This window comes from Bombus flavifrons, chromosome 2 (genome assembly GCF_040668555.2).
Source record: "Bombus flavifrons isolate JBK064 chromosome 2, iyBomFlav1_principal, whole genome shotgun sequence".
Classification (NCBI taxonomy): Eukaryota; Metazoa; Arthropoda; class Insecta; order Hymenoptera; family Apidae; genus Bombus; species Bombus flavifrons.
In genome coordinates this window covers 2,127,283-2,143,939 of record NC_138443.1, presented here as the reverse complement: position 1 = coordinate 2,143,939, position 16,657 = coordinate 2,127,283, and the positions used below count along the sequence as shown (strand labels likewise).

The following is a 16,657-nucleotide window of genomic DNA, read 5'->3' as shown; positions in this document are numbered from 1 at the left end:
ACTACTGACTCCTCCAAAGACTCCTTGTCTTAATGATCGTGTTCGGTTATTTATACTGGTCGGGGGAGTACCGGAAAGTATAAATTCAACTTCGATTGACGGTTGCACGTAGCGGCGACATTGTTTTGCCTGGAGTTTGTTTGTCGCTACGTTTGGTATGTCAAGATGGTGTCAATGTCCCAAGGCAAAACAACAACATAAGTCGCTCTGGATTCGCATCGTCCTCTGACTCATGTGCCGCTACACCGATTAAAATAAAAAACATTCTAAAATTTCAGGAACAAATGAACCACAAAAATATTCTATAAATGATTATCCGATCCACGATGATCCAACCGAATAAATTATCCTGTATGGTTATCCAAAATACTCGGATTCTGCCGTTTGCGCGACTTTGTGAAACAATATTTAAATAAATTTCTCTGTATATTTTCACCGACACTTTGTCCCAGGAAGATAAAACTCCGACATTTTATACCTGTTACTATTACATTTCGCCGAAACGGCGCGGCAACGGAACAAGGATTATTTATGCAGTTATTCGCGAGTTTATCTAGACTCGCTAATAAAAGGACCGCCATTTCCTTCGTCCTCTCCATTGTCTACGTGGACTAAGCTAATTATATACTTATCGTTAACTGCACAGTTCTCGAACTTCCAACCGCAAGAACTTTACCGTACGACATACCACCCTCGACAACGCTTTATTGCAAACATACCCGATATAATTATTCATGATCTTTACGTTAATCTTGCGCCAATGATCTTCCTTCGATATCCGCCCTGTCGAAGGTATGAGAAACTTAAATGGATTTTCGTATAATCTCGTGGGATCAAGGTGATACCAGTTCGCGGCCACACGAAAGCTAGTTATACGTATAGTCTACTACATTCTTCGAATAGCATGGAGGAGAATAAAGTTTAAGAAGTCGATAAAAGGAAATTTAATTAACTGGTGACCAAGTATAATGATTATGTGGGTATATACAGGATGTTCCAGGACTTAATAGGCAAACTTTGTTACTATCAGAGTATAAAAAATGTTATATACTTGAACATATACCATTTAAATGTTCATTAAAAAATTATAATTCAAATAATAAATATGATGAAATATTAACATACTTGCAGTTATTGTATTATGGGACAGGGACAGATTTATAATCAACACAATCATTACCTGTCAATACTCCCGTGGAAGCGACTGCGATAAAAAACTGGATTTATTAACCCAGGAAGCTTATTTTGAATTTCCTTCATCTCAATGAATCAACCACGTTGATATTTGTTAATATTTGCAAAAAGCACAAAAACTGCATAAATTACCGGAATTCATGAAGCTTTACGCGTATGTAATTATCAATTCTTAATTCGTTAAAATTAAGAAATGAAGAACACTTCAACATATAAATTCAACAAAGTTTCCAACCTAGTATATGTAAATATAACGAAGACGAAACGTCCGGCCCTAATTTCATATCATATCAAACGTAGTTTCAGTCTATTTCGTAGACCCCAAAATTTTGCCGAAATTAACTCCACAAATTTAACAAACATTCTCGTCAAACCACGTAACACGAAACGCAAACGAGACCGTCCCCTACAGAACCACAAAGTGGTCCATTAATTACTTTCCGCTGTGCTCTACACCCCTAATCCTAAGTTTACCAAACACGAGAAAAAAGAAAATATCATTCGACATACCTTAATTGTTCCCAAGTTCGCGTTAATGACCTAACTGCGTGCGCAGACAAACATTAAGGCCGGTTTTGTTGTGCCACGACACAATGAAGACCTACATATCTACAGGGAAAGTTAGGTAATCATCAGATCAGTTTCACCGTTGTTAAAGTTTGGTATTAGGCCAGATTTATGACACGGCCATGAAGGCTTGCCATTTATAGAGAAGCATGGTAGCTTTACCATCATCTAGATTACATGTATTACTTAGATTGCATGTGACTCACAGTAGTAATTTCACTATCTGTGATAGTTGCGACATATATTTTTCCTACACGCTGCAGTATGTGAATCATTTAACACAATTAAGAATGTGAACCCTTTAACACAATTAAGGATGTGAATCATTGGGTAGGGTAAGTGATCGAAAATGTCGTAAATAGTCTTTCAGTTCTATATCGTTTCATTCAGGCGTGTAGCAAATTTATCGTTTGCAGACGAGACCTTTTGATACATGAGTGTCCGCCTGGATGGGAAGATCCAGCTGCGTGTAGAAAAGTGATGTACGCTTAAAGATTGACTTTACGGTTTACGTTTTACGAAACTACTGTTCACAATACAATCAAGAAGAAAAACAAGCAAATAGGCAGTGGAAATAAGATATATATATAATATATATAGTAATATATATAATATATAATAATATATATGTCGGAGAAGGATCGAAATTGTGGGCGTTCGATGATCCTTTACTTACTTTACCATCGCGGATGTAGCTAATGTTGATTGGTACGAATGTGGACACTACAAGAGGCTATGAGTACTAGCAGCGATAAGATGGTAAAGATGATGGTGACAACGAGTTCAGATTCGATAACGAATCCACGGTCCACGGGATGACGAGTACCAACGTAATACATGATGCGGATAACTGCCTCGATAACTCAATCAGCAATACGCCCAACGACTCACTAACTAACTATCTGCGTAACTCTCTCTGATCCAAATGAAACTGCCCTTATATACTCCTGTTCCCACTCCTGTCCCAATCTTTGTTCTTAATGAGGGCCATATAATCATTCCATACCTTTGTCAGGTACACGTCCCTCCCGTGACCGTGGCTACGTCTAGTGACCTGCTATGTCACTTCGAGCTCGAACCCATCGTCATAAAGCCAGATTGAAACATTAGAACTATTGCTTATTTTTATTACTTAAGTGTAACTATAGTAAAAGTCTGGACTAGGGTATTGGGGATTTTCCCAACATTCCAGCCGGGAAATCCCGATGTTCTTTCATCTCCGACATATATAATATATAATAATATATAATAATAAGATTATATTATGATTCGTTTATACGAATAATTTAAATTATTTACTAAATAATCTATGCACTATAAAGATAAGTAGCGGCTCATGGATTTTACATTTAGCGTGCTGCGTGCTACATGCACATATAATCATAAATTTAATTAAATTGGTTCAACCATTTTGATGTTGTGTGTAGAGCAGCTTGTTTCATTTGGTCTGAACGAAATTCAAATTAAGAATATCCCCCTCCCTCCAAGTGTCTTTATTTGAATTTTTTCTTCGAAAGATCGCGTAGAAAATGATTTTGTCTGAATAAAGAATCCTCGGAATTCATTTTTAAGGATTTCTATACTCGTGTATTAAATCAAGATTTGAACTAAATCAACAGAGTGAAAAAAACCTTTAAAAATTCACAGCAGTCACAGAAACGAGTAGATCGTGATGTGACTAGCACGGCAATATTTACGTAGTACAATGTAGTACAAATGTAGAACATTTCAACCGAAGAAAAAATGTGTGGGATGGTGAGAGAGGATATTAACGGCTATACTGATGCAATGGACAGCGATAGATTTACGTTTAGTCTAAAAGCGATTTTCAAATATTGTGTTCACGTCTGACGAGTAGAAAGCAAACTGTGAGCCGGCTGCAGTTATTGATGCATGGTTCGTTTGTTTAAAGAGTCAACTCACCTGACAGTGGGCCGCGAAGAAATAACAGCACAAAACAAAAATTATAATATCGGCGACTTATAAAACATCTCAGCGTACTGCAGCGCGGTAACATATGTTGAGTAGCCACCTCTGATACGCAATAAATAAGGCAGTATATAACATTATTTTGGTCAAACTTCATCGATACCTACTTCCACTATCTGACCACTTATTTTTATTCCCAAGTGTATGTACGAACGCGTCCGAAACGATAAAAATCCTTCTGCGGCTGTTTAGATACTCGTTAAGGGTTAATCTCAAAGTTTCGAGTAGTCCCTGGACGAAGTGTCGCAAACTATTGCTCTATCAATCTTACCTGCGTGACCGTGTAGGGCGAATTTTTGCCGGGGAATCCTCGGAGGAATCCGTCGGTGTCTCGTGTAACGACAGTGGTCAGGTTCAGAAGCAGGGTGCTTTCCGTGGTAATTACGTCCTTTCCCTCCATACGAGCCTAGTCGGCAGTCCGGAGCATCCGAAGCGCCCCCCTTGTCGACGGCTACGTCATGCTCCTTCTCTCCTCTCGACCATGGGATTCCAGGCAGGCTCGGGCCGTGCATGAGAATCTTCACTCGATTCCACGATTCCACGACCTACCCCAACCGTTCGTCGTTACCGCTCGCACGGTCCGGTCTTCGTGGCTCTGAAATCGTTGTTCACTGGTTAGCGATCAGCAGATTATTGAGATGTATGCACAGTGGCAAAGGAGATATTACTCTATGTCGCTTATTATCGCGCGTCTTGTTTTATTGTCTTATTTGTATAATGTATAGTCAAACAAGATAATGTATTATTTAAATAATCATTTTTCGGATATATTGTTTAAACCATATGCAAGCTTGCTATTAATTTCTAAGATTATAGCGCGACGATTGACATATTTTTCGATGTGGGGTAATATGAAACACCTAATTTTAAAGGCTTTTGGCTGAAACGTGGCAAAATTAATAGATATTTGTATGTTGATAGTTAATTGTGCAAAAATTTAAATGCCTTATAGTCATGATAAAGGATGTATGAAAAGTCAAATGCGACGTGTTAAAAAAAAATAATACCTAAAATGGGAGATCTAAAAAATTTGTAAAGGAATCTCAAAAACTTTATTTCTAATATGAAAGATGAATATCTATTTAAATAAACGACGAATAAACAAATATCCTTCATTCTTTCGACTTATATTAATGTCCCTCGTTTTCTATGTATTGAGCACGTGAATGATGCATCTGAAACACATTCTCTGTGATCCCAATGAAAATGGCGAATATATTGAACCCACTTTCATTATTATTGTCTCTTTTGTAGGTGTCGTCACAAAATAAATATTATTCTGTATCATTATCATCAGTATCAGTATCATCAGTATCGTGAACATGTTCCATATTACGTACATTCAACGTATTCCATATTGGGCACATATGTACTTCAACAGAAAAATAATAATCATACTAAGAAGAAAATAAAGTCAACGGGAAATTTCTTTTGGATATTCAAAAACAAATATGTTTAACGATAAATTATGCGAAAGTAGTATTTTTTAATTTGACATTACTAAAAAATCTCACTATTCAATTCGCCTCTCAAAGACTTTTGTACACTTTCAAACAGAGCAGTCAATTGCATCCAACGACAGATTTTCGAGTAAAGCTCAGATTTGAATATATCTTTATATTACCTTGAATATATGTTGCGTACTATCGACTAAAGAGCAACCGGTCAGGTCAAACCGATCGGTCGATATCGCGTACCGCGAATGAATTAACGTTCAGGGTGGAGGAGATGAAATAACTCGAGTGTTAGAGGTAGACGGCACTTTATTTTTATTCGTTGTATCACTTAACCGCATTAAGTTGGGACTTTGTCGTCCTGTGTCTGTTGTCTTCGTTGCTTGTATGTGAATGAAGTTGGGACTCTGTCGTCCTGTGTATGTAGTCTTCGTTGCTTGTAGTTGAATTAAGTTGGGACTATGTCGTCCTATGTCTGTATTCTCCGATGGTTGAAGCTGAACTCCTCGTCTCTGATTCTCTCCTCCCGCAGTTGGCTTTCTTCTCCCCACCTTCTGGCTGGTACTTTCCTGGGCTTTTCCTGGCCTCGAGTCATTACGTTTACTGCCCTGGGCAGGGAAATGGGCCTGTCCGTGCCATAAACGGACGGCCAACTAAAATTCCGAACAATATACTTTGAATATATCTTTTGCTTTTATCGAAATACTTTCATATTGTTTCATATTGTTTCGTAGTGTTTCATATTGGGTACAGTTAACCTGCTGCAAAAGTCTTTGTCGATATTACAAAACAGCAAAAGAGTCGGAGAATATATAGATTTGCGACACCTTTGGTCAATTCACGCGCTTATCTTTATGATCGTATGATGATCGAATTTATCAGAAAGAACCAATCAGACCCGCATTCCTTTGCCTAGCCATCTTCTCATCAGCGCACGGTACAGGTGTAATAGAGTAGTTCGGTAGACACGTGAAACATGGGGGTACCAAGATGGTGTATGTACTACTGTTCTTGGGTGAGACGAGTAATTGAAATTGGGTTGCAGACTGGATTGGAATTTCGAATGTCTGTGGGTTTGCTCTGGTAAAACCGGTGTATACTACTTGGGAAGTTCAAATTGCTTCGAAAGGGCTGATGTTCATGGGAAAACTTGGAAGTAATGAGTATGTTACGACGCAATGAAAATTTACAAGGATAAATATACGAAAATGTCTGTTTGCCTGTATACAACAGGGAATTGATTGTAATTTGTAATGAAAAATTTTAATTAATCAAATCTTGTTTAATTGTGTACATTGTGCAGCAGCATTCAATATTTTCAATAAATAATAGTTTAATAACCGTAGTGTAAATAATTGTGTCAATATGTAATAATTCATAAGAATTTAATTTGTGATATGGGAGAGTAAAATCATGTAATGCACATATTACAATGCAAGGTAAAATAAATTATCGGTTAATAGAATATCTCACTAAATTTGTTTAAAATAAACATATTTCTATAATTTTGAGGATGTTTATGTCCACAGTCAAAAAATAGATATACCTCGAATATTATTACCTTTACAATTTTTATGCAACGAGCAATATGGCAATATTTAAATGTAATTTCAAACTAAATTTAGATTCGAGCGATTAATTTCTAGAATAATTTATACCAGTTATATTTTTTCTTTATTGGGCTTCAAATTGTACAAACAGGAAAACTGGAGAAGCAACGCGAGCTCAATTAATCCCTGAGTTTAGGTAATTAAGATTTTAATTGCTTTATCACTGCTATCATTAAGACGCTTCCCAGTCCGGAAATACATTGCACGAAATATAAATTAAGCAGAGATACGAAATTAATAAACCACATTGACTCGAACGTTTACGTTGTCGTTCGAATTATTCGAATTCTTGAAATTAGTCGATATTACGTGCTGTATTTCTGGCAGCCACTTGATGAGAATAGCTTTGTACGGCTGTTTCGTGAAAGAACAATATTTTTACAACACTGAGCAAGACAATAGTAGAACGTAGAAGTAAGCATGCAGATGGAAACGTAAATGGAAATAAAAATGAAAATTATTTCAGAACAATTAAATTCGTTATTCAGTGAATAGATCTAACGAAGTTTAATACATTTAATTGGAATTATCAGGAAATACATAAATGAGTACTTTACATGTCCATATCTTTAATTATCATTTCATTTATATTTTAATCAAAGAGCATTTACTTTAATTCACGCGCTTTTCCTAACCACCTACAAATTAATCACTTAATTACAACTTACAACTAGGAGGTCCTTTGCTTGGATGACTGAGGCTAGATACACGATTACAAAGAACTAAAAATGAAATTCAACTGTACAAAGTCTCTAAATAATATGAAGAAGATATAGCAATCGCAGTAGAATCCCTTGACTTTGAGGTCACTGCGGTTCTGGGACCTCAAGTGCGATTAATGGTGAACATGCTATACTTCGTATCTTTTTCGTATACGTATATTTGTATCCCGTTTCCTGAATTCCATCATGTCACAACGTACGTACATTTCATTGAAGTTGTTACGATTAGATCGCTAGGAAGTAATAACTGAATCGTAGCTTCTGTCGGTGAAATTCAATACTGTATGTGTATATACATAGTTCGAAGTAGTGTTCGCCGTGCTTCAGTGGTTAGAATAACTTAACAGGCTAAATAGTCAGGATTCTGCGTTATTTTGGTTACTTCTTAGATTTTATATTTTACGTTCCTAAGTACGTACTTGTTCTGAAGTAATTAGAGCAATTGCAATTGCCAGAATAATTTTTTAAATTTTATAAGCATTTTAGTTTTGTAATTAACAAATAAAGTATTGTAGTTATCAAATACCATGATATTTATTATTATATTATTATTATTATTATATTACTATAACAACTATTTATTTAGTTAACAATAGACTCTAAACAATTGTTGCTAATTACTAAGCAATTGATACAATAGTAAATAGCAGCAATAACAATAATAATTATGAATGAGAGCCATTTTTCCAATAATTATATAATATATGAATCGTATCATGTTCTTTTCAGGATGAGATAGAAATTATTCAAGTCCTACCTACTTGAGTTCCGAAGGATTCTCAATGAAATTTCGAAGATTTCAAAGTAACAACTTGCAGGAAGAAATATGAATACGCGTATCAGAAACTTTGCGATGGACGATTGCATTGCAAGTTGTACCGGGTGTAACTCAGTTTGCCGATATTTCACATTTCCACGATGGAAAGTTTAGAACCATTGGCGTTTTCCAAGACCTTTCGCATTTCTTTGTTACGATATAAAATACGTGGTAACAAATGTTTTAAATAACGGAGATTCTAACTTTATGAACTAATAATTTAATCGATTATTTTACAATAAGAATTCACAGTATTTTGCAGATAAGTTTTTTTAAACAATCGGTGATAATGTATTCGAAGCTTCTTATAAGCAATATCATAATAACGTTTTATTATGCAAATATATTTTATTCACTACTGCTATTCAAATTACTCTAAAAGTATTCCATGAGTAATAAATCTGAAGACATTCTAGCTATCTCTACTTTTTTCTACTTTATTATTGACTGGAATCTTTTTTATAAATTTAATACTAAAAAAATTTAATCGATTGTACTATATATCTACTCTATTACTTTAGCTGCATATCATGTAAAACAAATTATAAAATATAATCGGCAGATTATTCTTTCCATTATTTTAATTATATATTGATTTTACTGTAAACAGCTACACTGACTGTTCAGAAATTTCCCAGCGTTTTAAGCTCAATGCTCCATCCAGGGCTTTCAGGAAGTTACCATTATTCTACACATCTCTGTATAGCACGAATTATGCGTCCAATAGCTGTATGAATTGTATCTGCAAACACATCAACTTACTGGCCCATGTACTTGAATATTTTTGCAAATCACTGTTCATATTTACGAAATATGTCAAAAACGTTGTACATAATTAATTTCTATTCCAGCATCATATGTGATTTACTATTAGTTCTTGATTATTTATTCACTTATATTTATCGATCTTTGTCTGTATAAAGGGTGTTACCCGTACAATAAATATAAATAAATAAATTGAAAATAAATTGATAATTGGAAATAATAAAAGACATGTATTGGACTTTTAAAATGGCACCTTGATCTGTCAAGAGTTAAAAATTACATTGCTTCTAAACGTTTCGCAGTGTATTATATACATCAAAACGAAAGTATACGAATTAAGTACTCGTTAAGTTACTTAAACGTCACGTAATTGTGCAAATTATGGTATTTCTAACCAGTTATCCATTACATCGGAAGACGAGGCGAAGTTCGACTAGGTTCCTTTGTTTAATCGGACCTTAAGTCGACCGGTGGTCCGAGAGATTCTCTGTGGAATCGTGGATGTTACGCTACATTGGTCTCATTAATTCGGGAACATCCTGATAGTTAAGCTCGATCGAGGTCCGCTCGACCTTAAATTTATCTCCAATTTAAAGGATACTCCCAACACTGAATTTCGTAATGACGGTAGCCAGCCGCTATTTTCACTAAATGGGGGGAACGTGCATTGAAAACCTGACACCGACGAGATTCATGTGAAACAGAAATATATCACCGTATATTTCCCCTGGGTACTGATTAGGTTGAACTATTTGCTATCTAATGTTTCAAAAGTTGGCAGGGAAAATCCTCTGTTACGAGATGGGGTGATTGAGTTGAAATATTTTTCTGTTTCATTTATTTTTTCCTTGTTGATGGATATAACAAAGACGCTCTATTATTTGGATTGAAGACGCATAATTTGTTGACGATTTGAGTGATTCTAAGCTATAGTTTGCGCGACGTAAAGTAATAAGTTGATTAATTATGAAATTGGAGGAAATAATAATTGTACTCCTTTAGTTCCATAATTTGAATTTCTATTTAATCACACATTTTAACTCTTTTTTTGTTGTTTCTCATAAAATTTTGATTTAAGTTTATTGTTATAAGGAATTCGTTATAATTTTTCGAATTTCGAAAACGTATCATGGCAAAGTGTAAAATTATAATGTAATTAATCATGAAGCTAAAGAAACTGGTACTTGTGCTTTATAATTAATTAAAACGTATATGGTCTAGAATAATGGTAAATTTCTTCTCATAAATTTGGTTTTTAATTACAATGTTGATGAGATGAGGTATCAAAATACATAATTTAGCACAGTCTCCTCAAACTAGATATTTTGTTACTCGTATCACTTTTCTTTTTGACCAAACTAAATGAGATTACAATTACCCACTCTTGACCTATTTCATATATTTAATCGATAAAATGTCTCTTATAATATTATTAGAACGTTACTTCTTAACAATGATTAATGCGCGTTAATGCAGCTTGAAACAAAGACCGGACGTTGTAAGTTTCCACCGAACAAAAGGTAAAATATAATTACCATCTTAGAAGCTTGTTAAATTCTGACCTATTCATGATCCACGGGTAAATCTTCGGGTAGTAGATTCTTTTGTTATTCCATCATCACTGTTGAAGTTGTTATATATAGTTCGGAAGGCGTATAGTCTCATACGATTAATGGTTGCTTGGCTATTCAAATTTCTTCACGTCTTTAAAGACAAAATAGTACGTGAAAAAAAATTTTTTTCAGAGAATAATACACTTTTTAGATGATAATCTTTGATGGATAACAAGAAGGAACGAGCAAATCATATTAATAAGTTACACAAAACTGTTATTTTAATATGTTTGATATATTTTTGTTCACTAGATATCTAATTAGTTTATCGACTATGATCATCGGCATATTCTTTATTCTAAAGTTTTGTGTATGAAATATTTATCAATTACGGTTCAGTTAACTCAATAAGCATAGTAATTCCAAACATAATATTAGCTCCCATGAAACTATACGGAGAATGAGAATAATCTGCTCTCTCAGGATACATTGTTAAACAGTTGATATAATTCCTTAACATATCTGCTGCTACAAAGTATATATACGAATATATACTACAAATATAAAGGATTAAAAGCCGCAATCTATTTCGAGAAAACCGGATGCATACATCGTGCACGATTCTCTATCTTCAAAGTGCATACCTTCATTTGAAAATTTCAATATGCGTAATTTATGTCATAATGAGCGTACGTGTACAAGAGAATTGTAATAATTTGACGAAATCGGCTGAAACTTGATAGAATTCCATTCAAAATCAGATCATATAGTAAAATCTCGTTTCACGCTCCGTAATTACGCTTCATAATCGTTTTGTGCATTAGCGTTATAATTAGATGTTAAAACGAGCTCGTCGAAACAACAACGTTACGTTTTCGATTGGACGACGAATTAACTGTGGAACACGAAATCTCAAGAGCACCGGCGTTAATTGACCGTGAGACACAAGGGTTATTCAAAACGTTTCTGTAATATGTCGATGCGAATAACACACACGGGAAAGGTTTCCCTTTTTTTTCTATGAAGAAATAGTAGAATCTCTCTTCACAGGTTTCAATTTGTATCGACAGAATTTGCGATCCATGATATTTTTCTCTTCTCAAGCCCTCGATACACGTTTCATATCGTTGATTTGAACAGCTTTGTGAAACGAATTTTAGAAAAATTGTTTGCCACGGGAAATTGTTACAGTGATACCTATGTTTGATGAAGTTCTGTGCTTTTAGGTTCTAATCGATACTGTAATCGTTTAAGAACACTTTGATCTCAAGTTCGTTCATTTGCAAGCATAAAAGAATTTAAAATCTTCTGTTAGCGGTATTGGTCGTTGGAAAAATGTTATCTTTTAATGTTACAAAGGTTCCAAGAAAATGTTTCATGATTTCGATACTTTGAATGCGAGCTAAATTCCAATTGGTTTTTAAAATTTGTGCAAGGAGACTTAGCGAGAGAATCTTTTTTTAATTTGAGATTTAACAAGAAAATAAATGATTAAAGATACTAATTTACTCAATAAAAAGCAATGTATACTGCCCTCACTTTCCTGACCAAAAATGTCATGAACAAATCCGATGGTCCCGTGCGCTAGACACATCCATCGCTAGCTTTCCTCCGACACAGCATCGTCACCCAAACTCACTTCTCCTACGACACTAGGAGGGTCAAGTCAACGACTTCTCCTGCGACATCAGGAGGGTCAAGTCTAATACTTACTTCTTCAACACCGCTAGAAAAGTCAACTTACTTCTTCTACATACTACACCGTCGAAGTCTAACATCTAAATCTAACGTCTATTAAGTATCCTCTAATGCTACGTCCACTAACATACGAAATTCAACTATAAGAGCCTTGCTCTATTATTCATATCTATCTTATCTTCGCGCGACAAGTTGTTATCTACGATTTATACCTACTCAACGGTGTAATTTAAGTGTTGGAAATATATATTTTATAATTCTGTGAATTACAGTGTCATACAAACTGAATCACCCCTATTATCTTAACGGAAATCAGGGGATCGATCAACTCGTGGTGTCGATTAGTATAATCGTAACGGGAATTTACGACACCCGTTGACGTCTCTCCTCGCGATTGCGTCTCCCCGTGATTGGTCGAAATTTACATCGACAATGAGGACATTCTTAGTCTACTAGTAATCATTTTCATTTCACTTTCATCTTACAATTCAAAACACTTCCATTATAATTCATTTTACTTCTGATCATCGTTAATTTTTGTTACTGATAATTAACGTTACTGATAATTAATACCTAGACGAAACTTTTCTAATTTATACCCAAATTATTATATCCAAGATAACGTCAATTATGACGTAATAATAATATCGCTGACTAAATTTATCTCCAATTTATAATGTAAAGTAGCGTTTGACGGGAAACTAATTTCCGTATCCTCTGAATTTTCGTTCGTTTTCGTTAGCTTCGTGGACACGCAGGAGCCAGGAAAGGTTGAACGTTAGTTAGAACTGCTTAGCGTGTCGCAGTAACACGAGTTCCTCTTATTTCAATGGTGGCACGTAATGCAGCTCTCGCGTGCTTCCCCATCGATCGGCCCGAATATCGCCGAAGTAATCTGCCAACCGTAGGAAATAAAGGAATGGAACAACCGAGACCGTTACGAGGCTCCTCCATTCGCACCTTTCCCAACAGTTCTACCTTCCAACACTCTTTCGCACACTCGAACGAAATTTCTCTACTTCCTGTTCTGTTTCGTCCTTGTCTATACTGTACGATAGATAGCGCGAATCTTTCGATGTTCCCTGTATGTGTTGCAAGATGCATCGCTGTATTAAAGAAGAGGAAGAAGAAGCCAAATTGGCTCGTGTGATTGCAGTCGGTTATCGTTTGTTTCAATTTTTCAGCTTTTTAGAAACAAACTTTTAACACTTTTCGAGTAAACTGTAGAATTGCAACTAATAATGTAGATATTAAATAGAGTCAGAATTAATTTTTTAAAATCGTGGCAGACTTTCGGTGCTTTTTGAATAATGTGTAAAATTCTGAACTAATAACATAGATACTAGGTAGAATATTTAAAAGATAAGAGAAAAGGCTAAGGAACATTGCAGAATAGATCTATGGAAGAAAGCAAGTTTTAGTATTTTAATTTAATAATACATTTACCGTTTTTGCTTACATTTATCTATTTGCTTAATTGTATATCTGTTAACAGAAAACGAAATGACGTAGAAAAATATTGAGGTGCAAATTAAAGAGAGATAAATTATGCGAGCTATCAATCGCAGCTGTATAGTATCTTTGTAGCTTCTGGTTCATTAAGAACGTCTCTTGCCTTATGTCACTAATTGGTTTCGTTTGCCAATATAATTTTAACTCAAGATGATTAAAGCTTTCGCAATTATATATTTTATGTTCCTAATCGTAAAATATATTTGTACGATTGCTCGTTTCACGAAAGGAACAAATTAAACGAGGCTTGTCGTTGTACAAATCTAAGCAATGTATCTTCAAATTTAAGTAATGTGTCATAAAGCAATCCCCACAGATTTTAAAAGGACCCCATGTTGTTTCGCAAATTAAACTCGTGTACAACGACGTTTATCCGCCTTTTGTGCTGTCTTCATTATGAATACCTTCATTATTCGCAGCTATCTGATAAAGTCAAGTCAATTTCGAAAATGTATCATTGTTCGAAGTACAAAATGTCTGCGTTCTTCGAACATTAATTAAAGGAAAATTGAAAGAAAAATAAACCAGCAATCTATCAAATAATTTACGGTATCTAAAAATTCCGAATTAAATTAAAAATAAATCCACAATATAATCATTACTTTTACTTGCGTTAAAAACTAAATTGTTACTTATTACGTTAAACTTAATTAAGATAAAAATATTTATAGTTTAATTATTTGTTAATAAATTAATTAATTAATTGATTGGTAAAAATACAGAAATATAATTTACATATATTTCAAAATAAATTCTTGATCTCTGTTTTGCATCAAGCAAAACAAAAATGGACAAAATTTTCCACATTACATTACAATGTAAGCTGCAGGAATTTGTGTATTAATCACATAGTGATCCTTGCAATGCCTATTTATTCCAACTTTTCCCTTCCTCTACAATTTTCTATTTCAACGTTTCAAACAAATATAATATCACGGAAGAGTACATATAATACCTTGATATAAAAGAAAAACGTTTTGAACATCAAATTGGATTTTATGACTTAATCCCAATTTAACCCATGATTACGGTAAATCTCGTCTTTTTCAATTTCAAAAGGATTCAGAGGATTAATCCAGAACGTTAGCTTAGGACGTAAACTATTTTTAGGGGAAGTTTGCGACGGAAGATAGCTCGATATCTCTTTTGGTGCCCACTAACTTATACTCTATCAAGCTAGAGCTAGAAGTTTGCTCGAAGTTTAATCATATACGTTAAACTGCAGCAACTAACAGCCGAAGCTTGTTCGAAATGTTCTTGTATCCGTTAGTTCGTAGAAACTTAAGCATGAAGCTCGTTTCATATTTGCTCGGATATGAATTCGAAATGAATTTTGCAATTAGCAAGCAATGCGATGAATGTAAACTGGCTATTGATAATTGAGGAATTCAAATGTAAAGGATGCAAGCGCCAAGAAAATTAGAAATTATTTTTTATTGGATATGGATATACGATGGCGTGGAAAAAATTTCCGGCTAAATAAATTTTTAACGTTATAGTCGAAAAGCGGTATCTAAAATAATTGTAAATAATATTGGACATCAGAGCATAATAAGTAAAGTATCGCAATACGTGAACATTGTTATGTAGCCATACGATATTACTTAAAATTCTTTAGAACAGTACGTTTGAAATATCAAAAATCTATCTTGCCGTAAATTTTCACGCATCACTATAAATTGCATCTGGAACGTTGCTTTTTCTACCATAATCTATCGCGAATAAGAATATCTTTGTTTTGAAGAATTCTTAAATTCTTCGTGCTAGAAACTAAGCTTTCACGAAAAAAGCCAGAAACCTGACGTGATGTATCTACCCTTTAAAATGAATCCCAACATAGCAACAAGATTAATTGTTGTACATTTCTTCGTTTTGTTTGATTTATTTTGTGTTTCTCTCTCTTTTTTATACTCCATACATTTTCATCACAGCGCAGTCCCGTAAAACATCGCTTTACGGTAGGCGCACGAGAAATGAGTAATGGCTGTTCGTGCTTATTCATTTTCGTGCACCGTGTAACCGCAACGCCTGTCGTTAGTTAAATGCTTCAAATAAATATTCCATATTTTTGAACTTGCGGAATGTTCTATTCGGGCCATATGTATATGTCAAATCTCATGATTGCTTCCAACGATATTCGTTTATTCAATATTTTTTGGTTAAAACAATTATTCTACTACAATTTAGATATTTCCGAGAAAAATGTTATGTCAGTACATCAATTCTTTAATACTGTAATCTTTTAGTTTCAAAAAGTCGTCTACTTTGAAAAAATGTAAAGAAATTCGTTCCTAATAAAATCCCCCTTATTCGGTACTTTTATACTTTTGTTCATAAATTCGAGAAATTAGATCGAAGAATGGAAGCAGAACTTTCGGAAATTTTACATGTAATTGAGTAAAAATAAAAAATTCTCCGTACTTGTACCTATGTGAAGAACTTTCAAAAATAATTTCCAATAAAAAAAGTTATGAAACTTTGTAAGTTCTTATTTGCTAATTTTGCAATTTTATGTCAAATTATACGATCAAATGGCTTGTAATTTGTAAAATATTCTGAGTGATTTTCTGTAGGCACCCTAATACTTATTAATGAAGATTACAATTCCACCGGTGTTTACGACTCGTCATAGGGTTGGTATGCTTCTGTAGGGCTGATGAGACGTTATTCCACCCCCTGCTGATCATAAAGACCCTTTCATGAGCTACCAAAATGAACAACTAAATTTTAACCGGACTAATTCCTCCCATAGAATAATTCTGATGGAACATGAGTT

The 16,657-nt window shown here is 34.4% G+C and overlaps 1 protein-coding gene across 1 annotated transcript in view; it reads right to left on the bottom strand.

The window, feature by feature from the left end:
- Window positions 1-16,657, bottom strand: part of 5-HT7 (5-hydroxytryptamine receptor 7) — a 93,983-nt gene that overhangs the window by 13,937 nt on the left and 63,389 nt on the right. Inside the window, exon 2 of the mRNA XM_069132432.1 lies at window positions 4,022-4,345. Within this exon, the coding sequence (XP_068988533.1) occupies window positions 4,022-4,150 (129 nt within the window). The 5' untranslated portion in view covers window positions 4,151-4,345. The remainder of the gene's footprint in view (window positions 1-4,021; window positions 4,346-16,657) is intronic.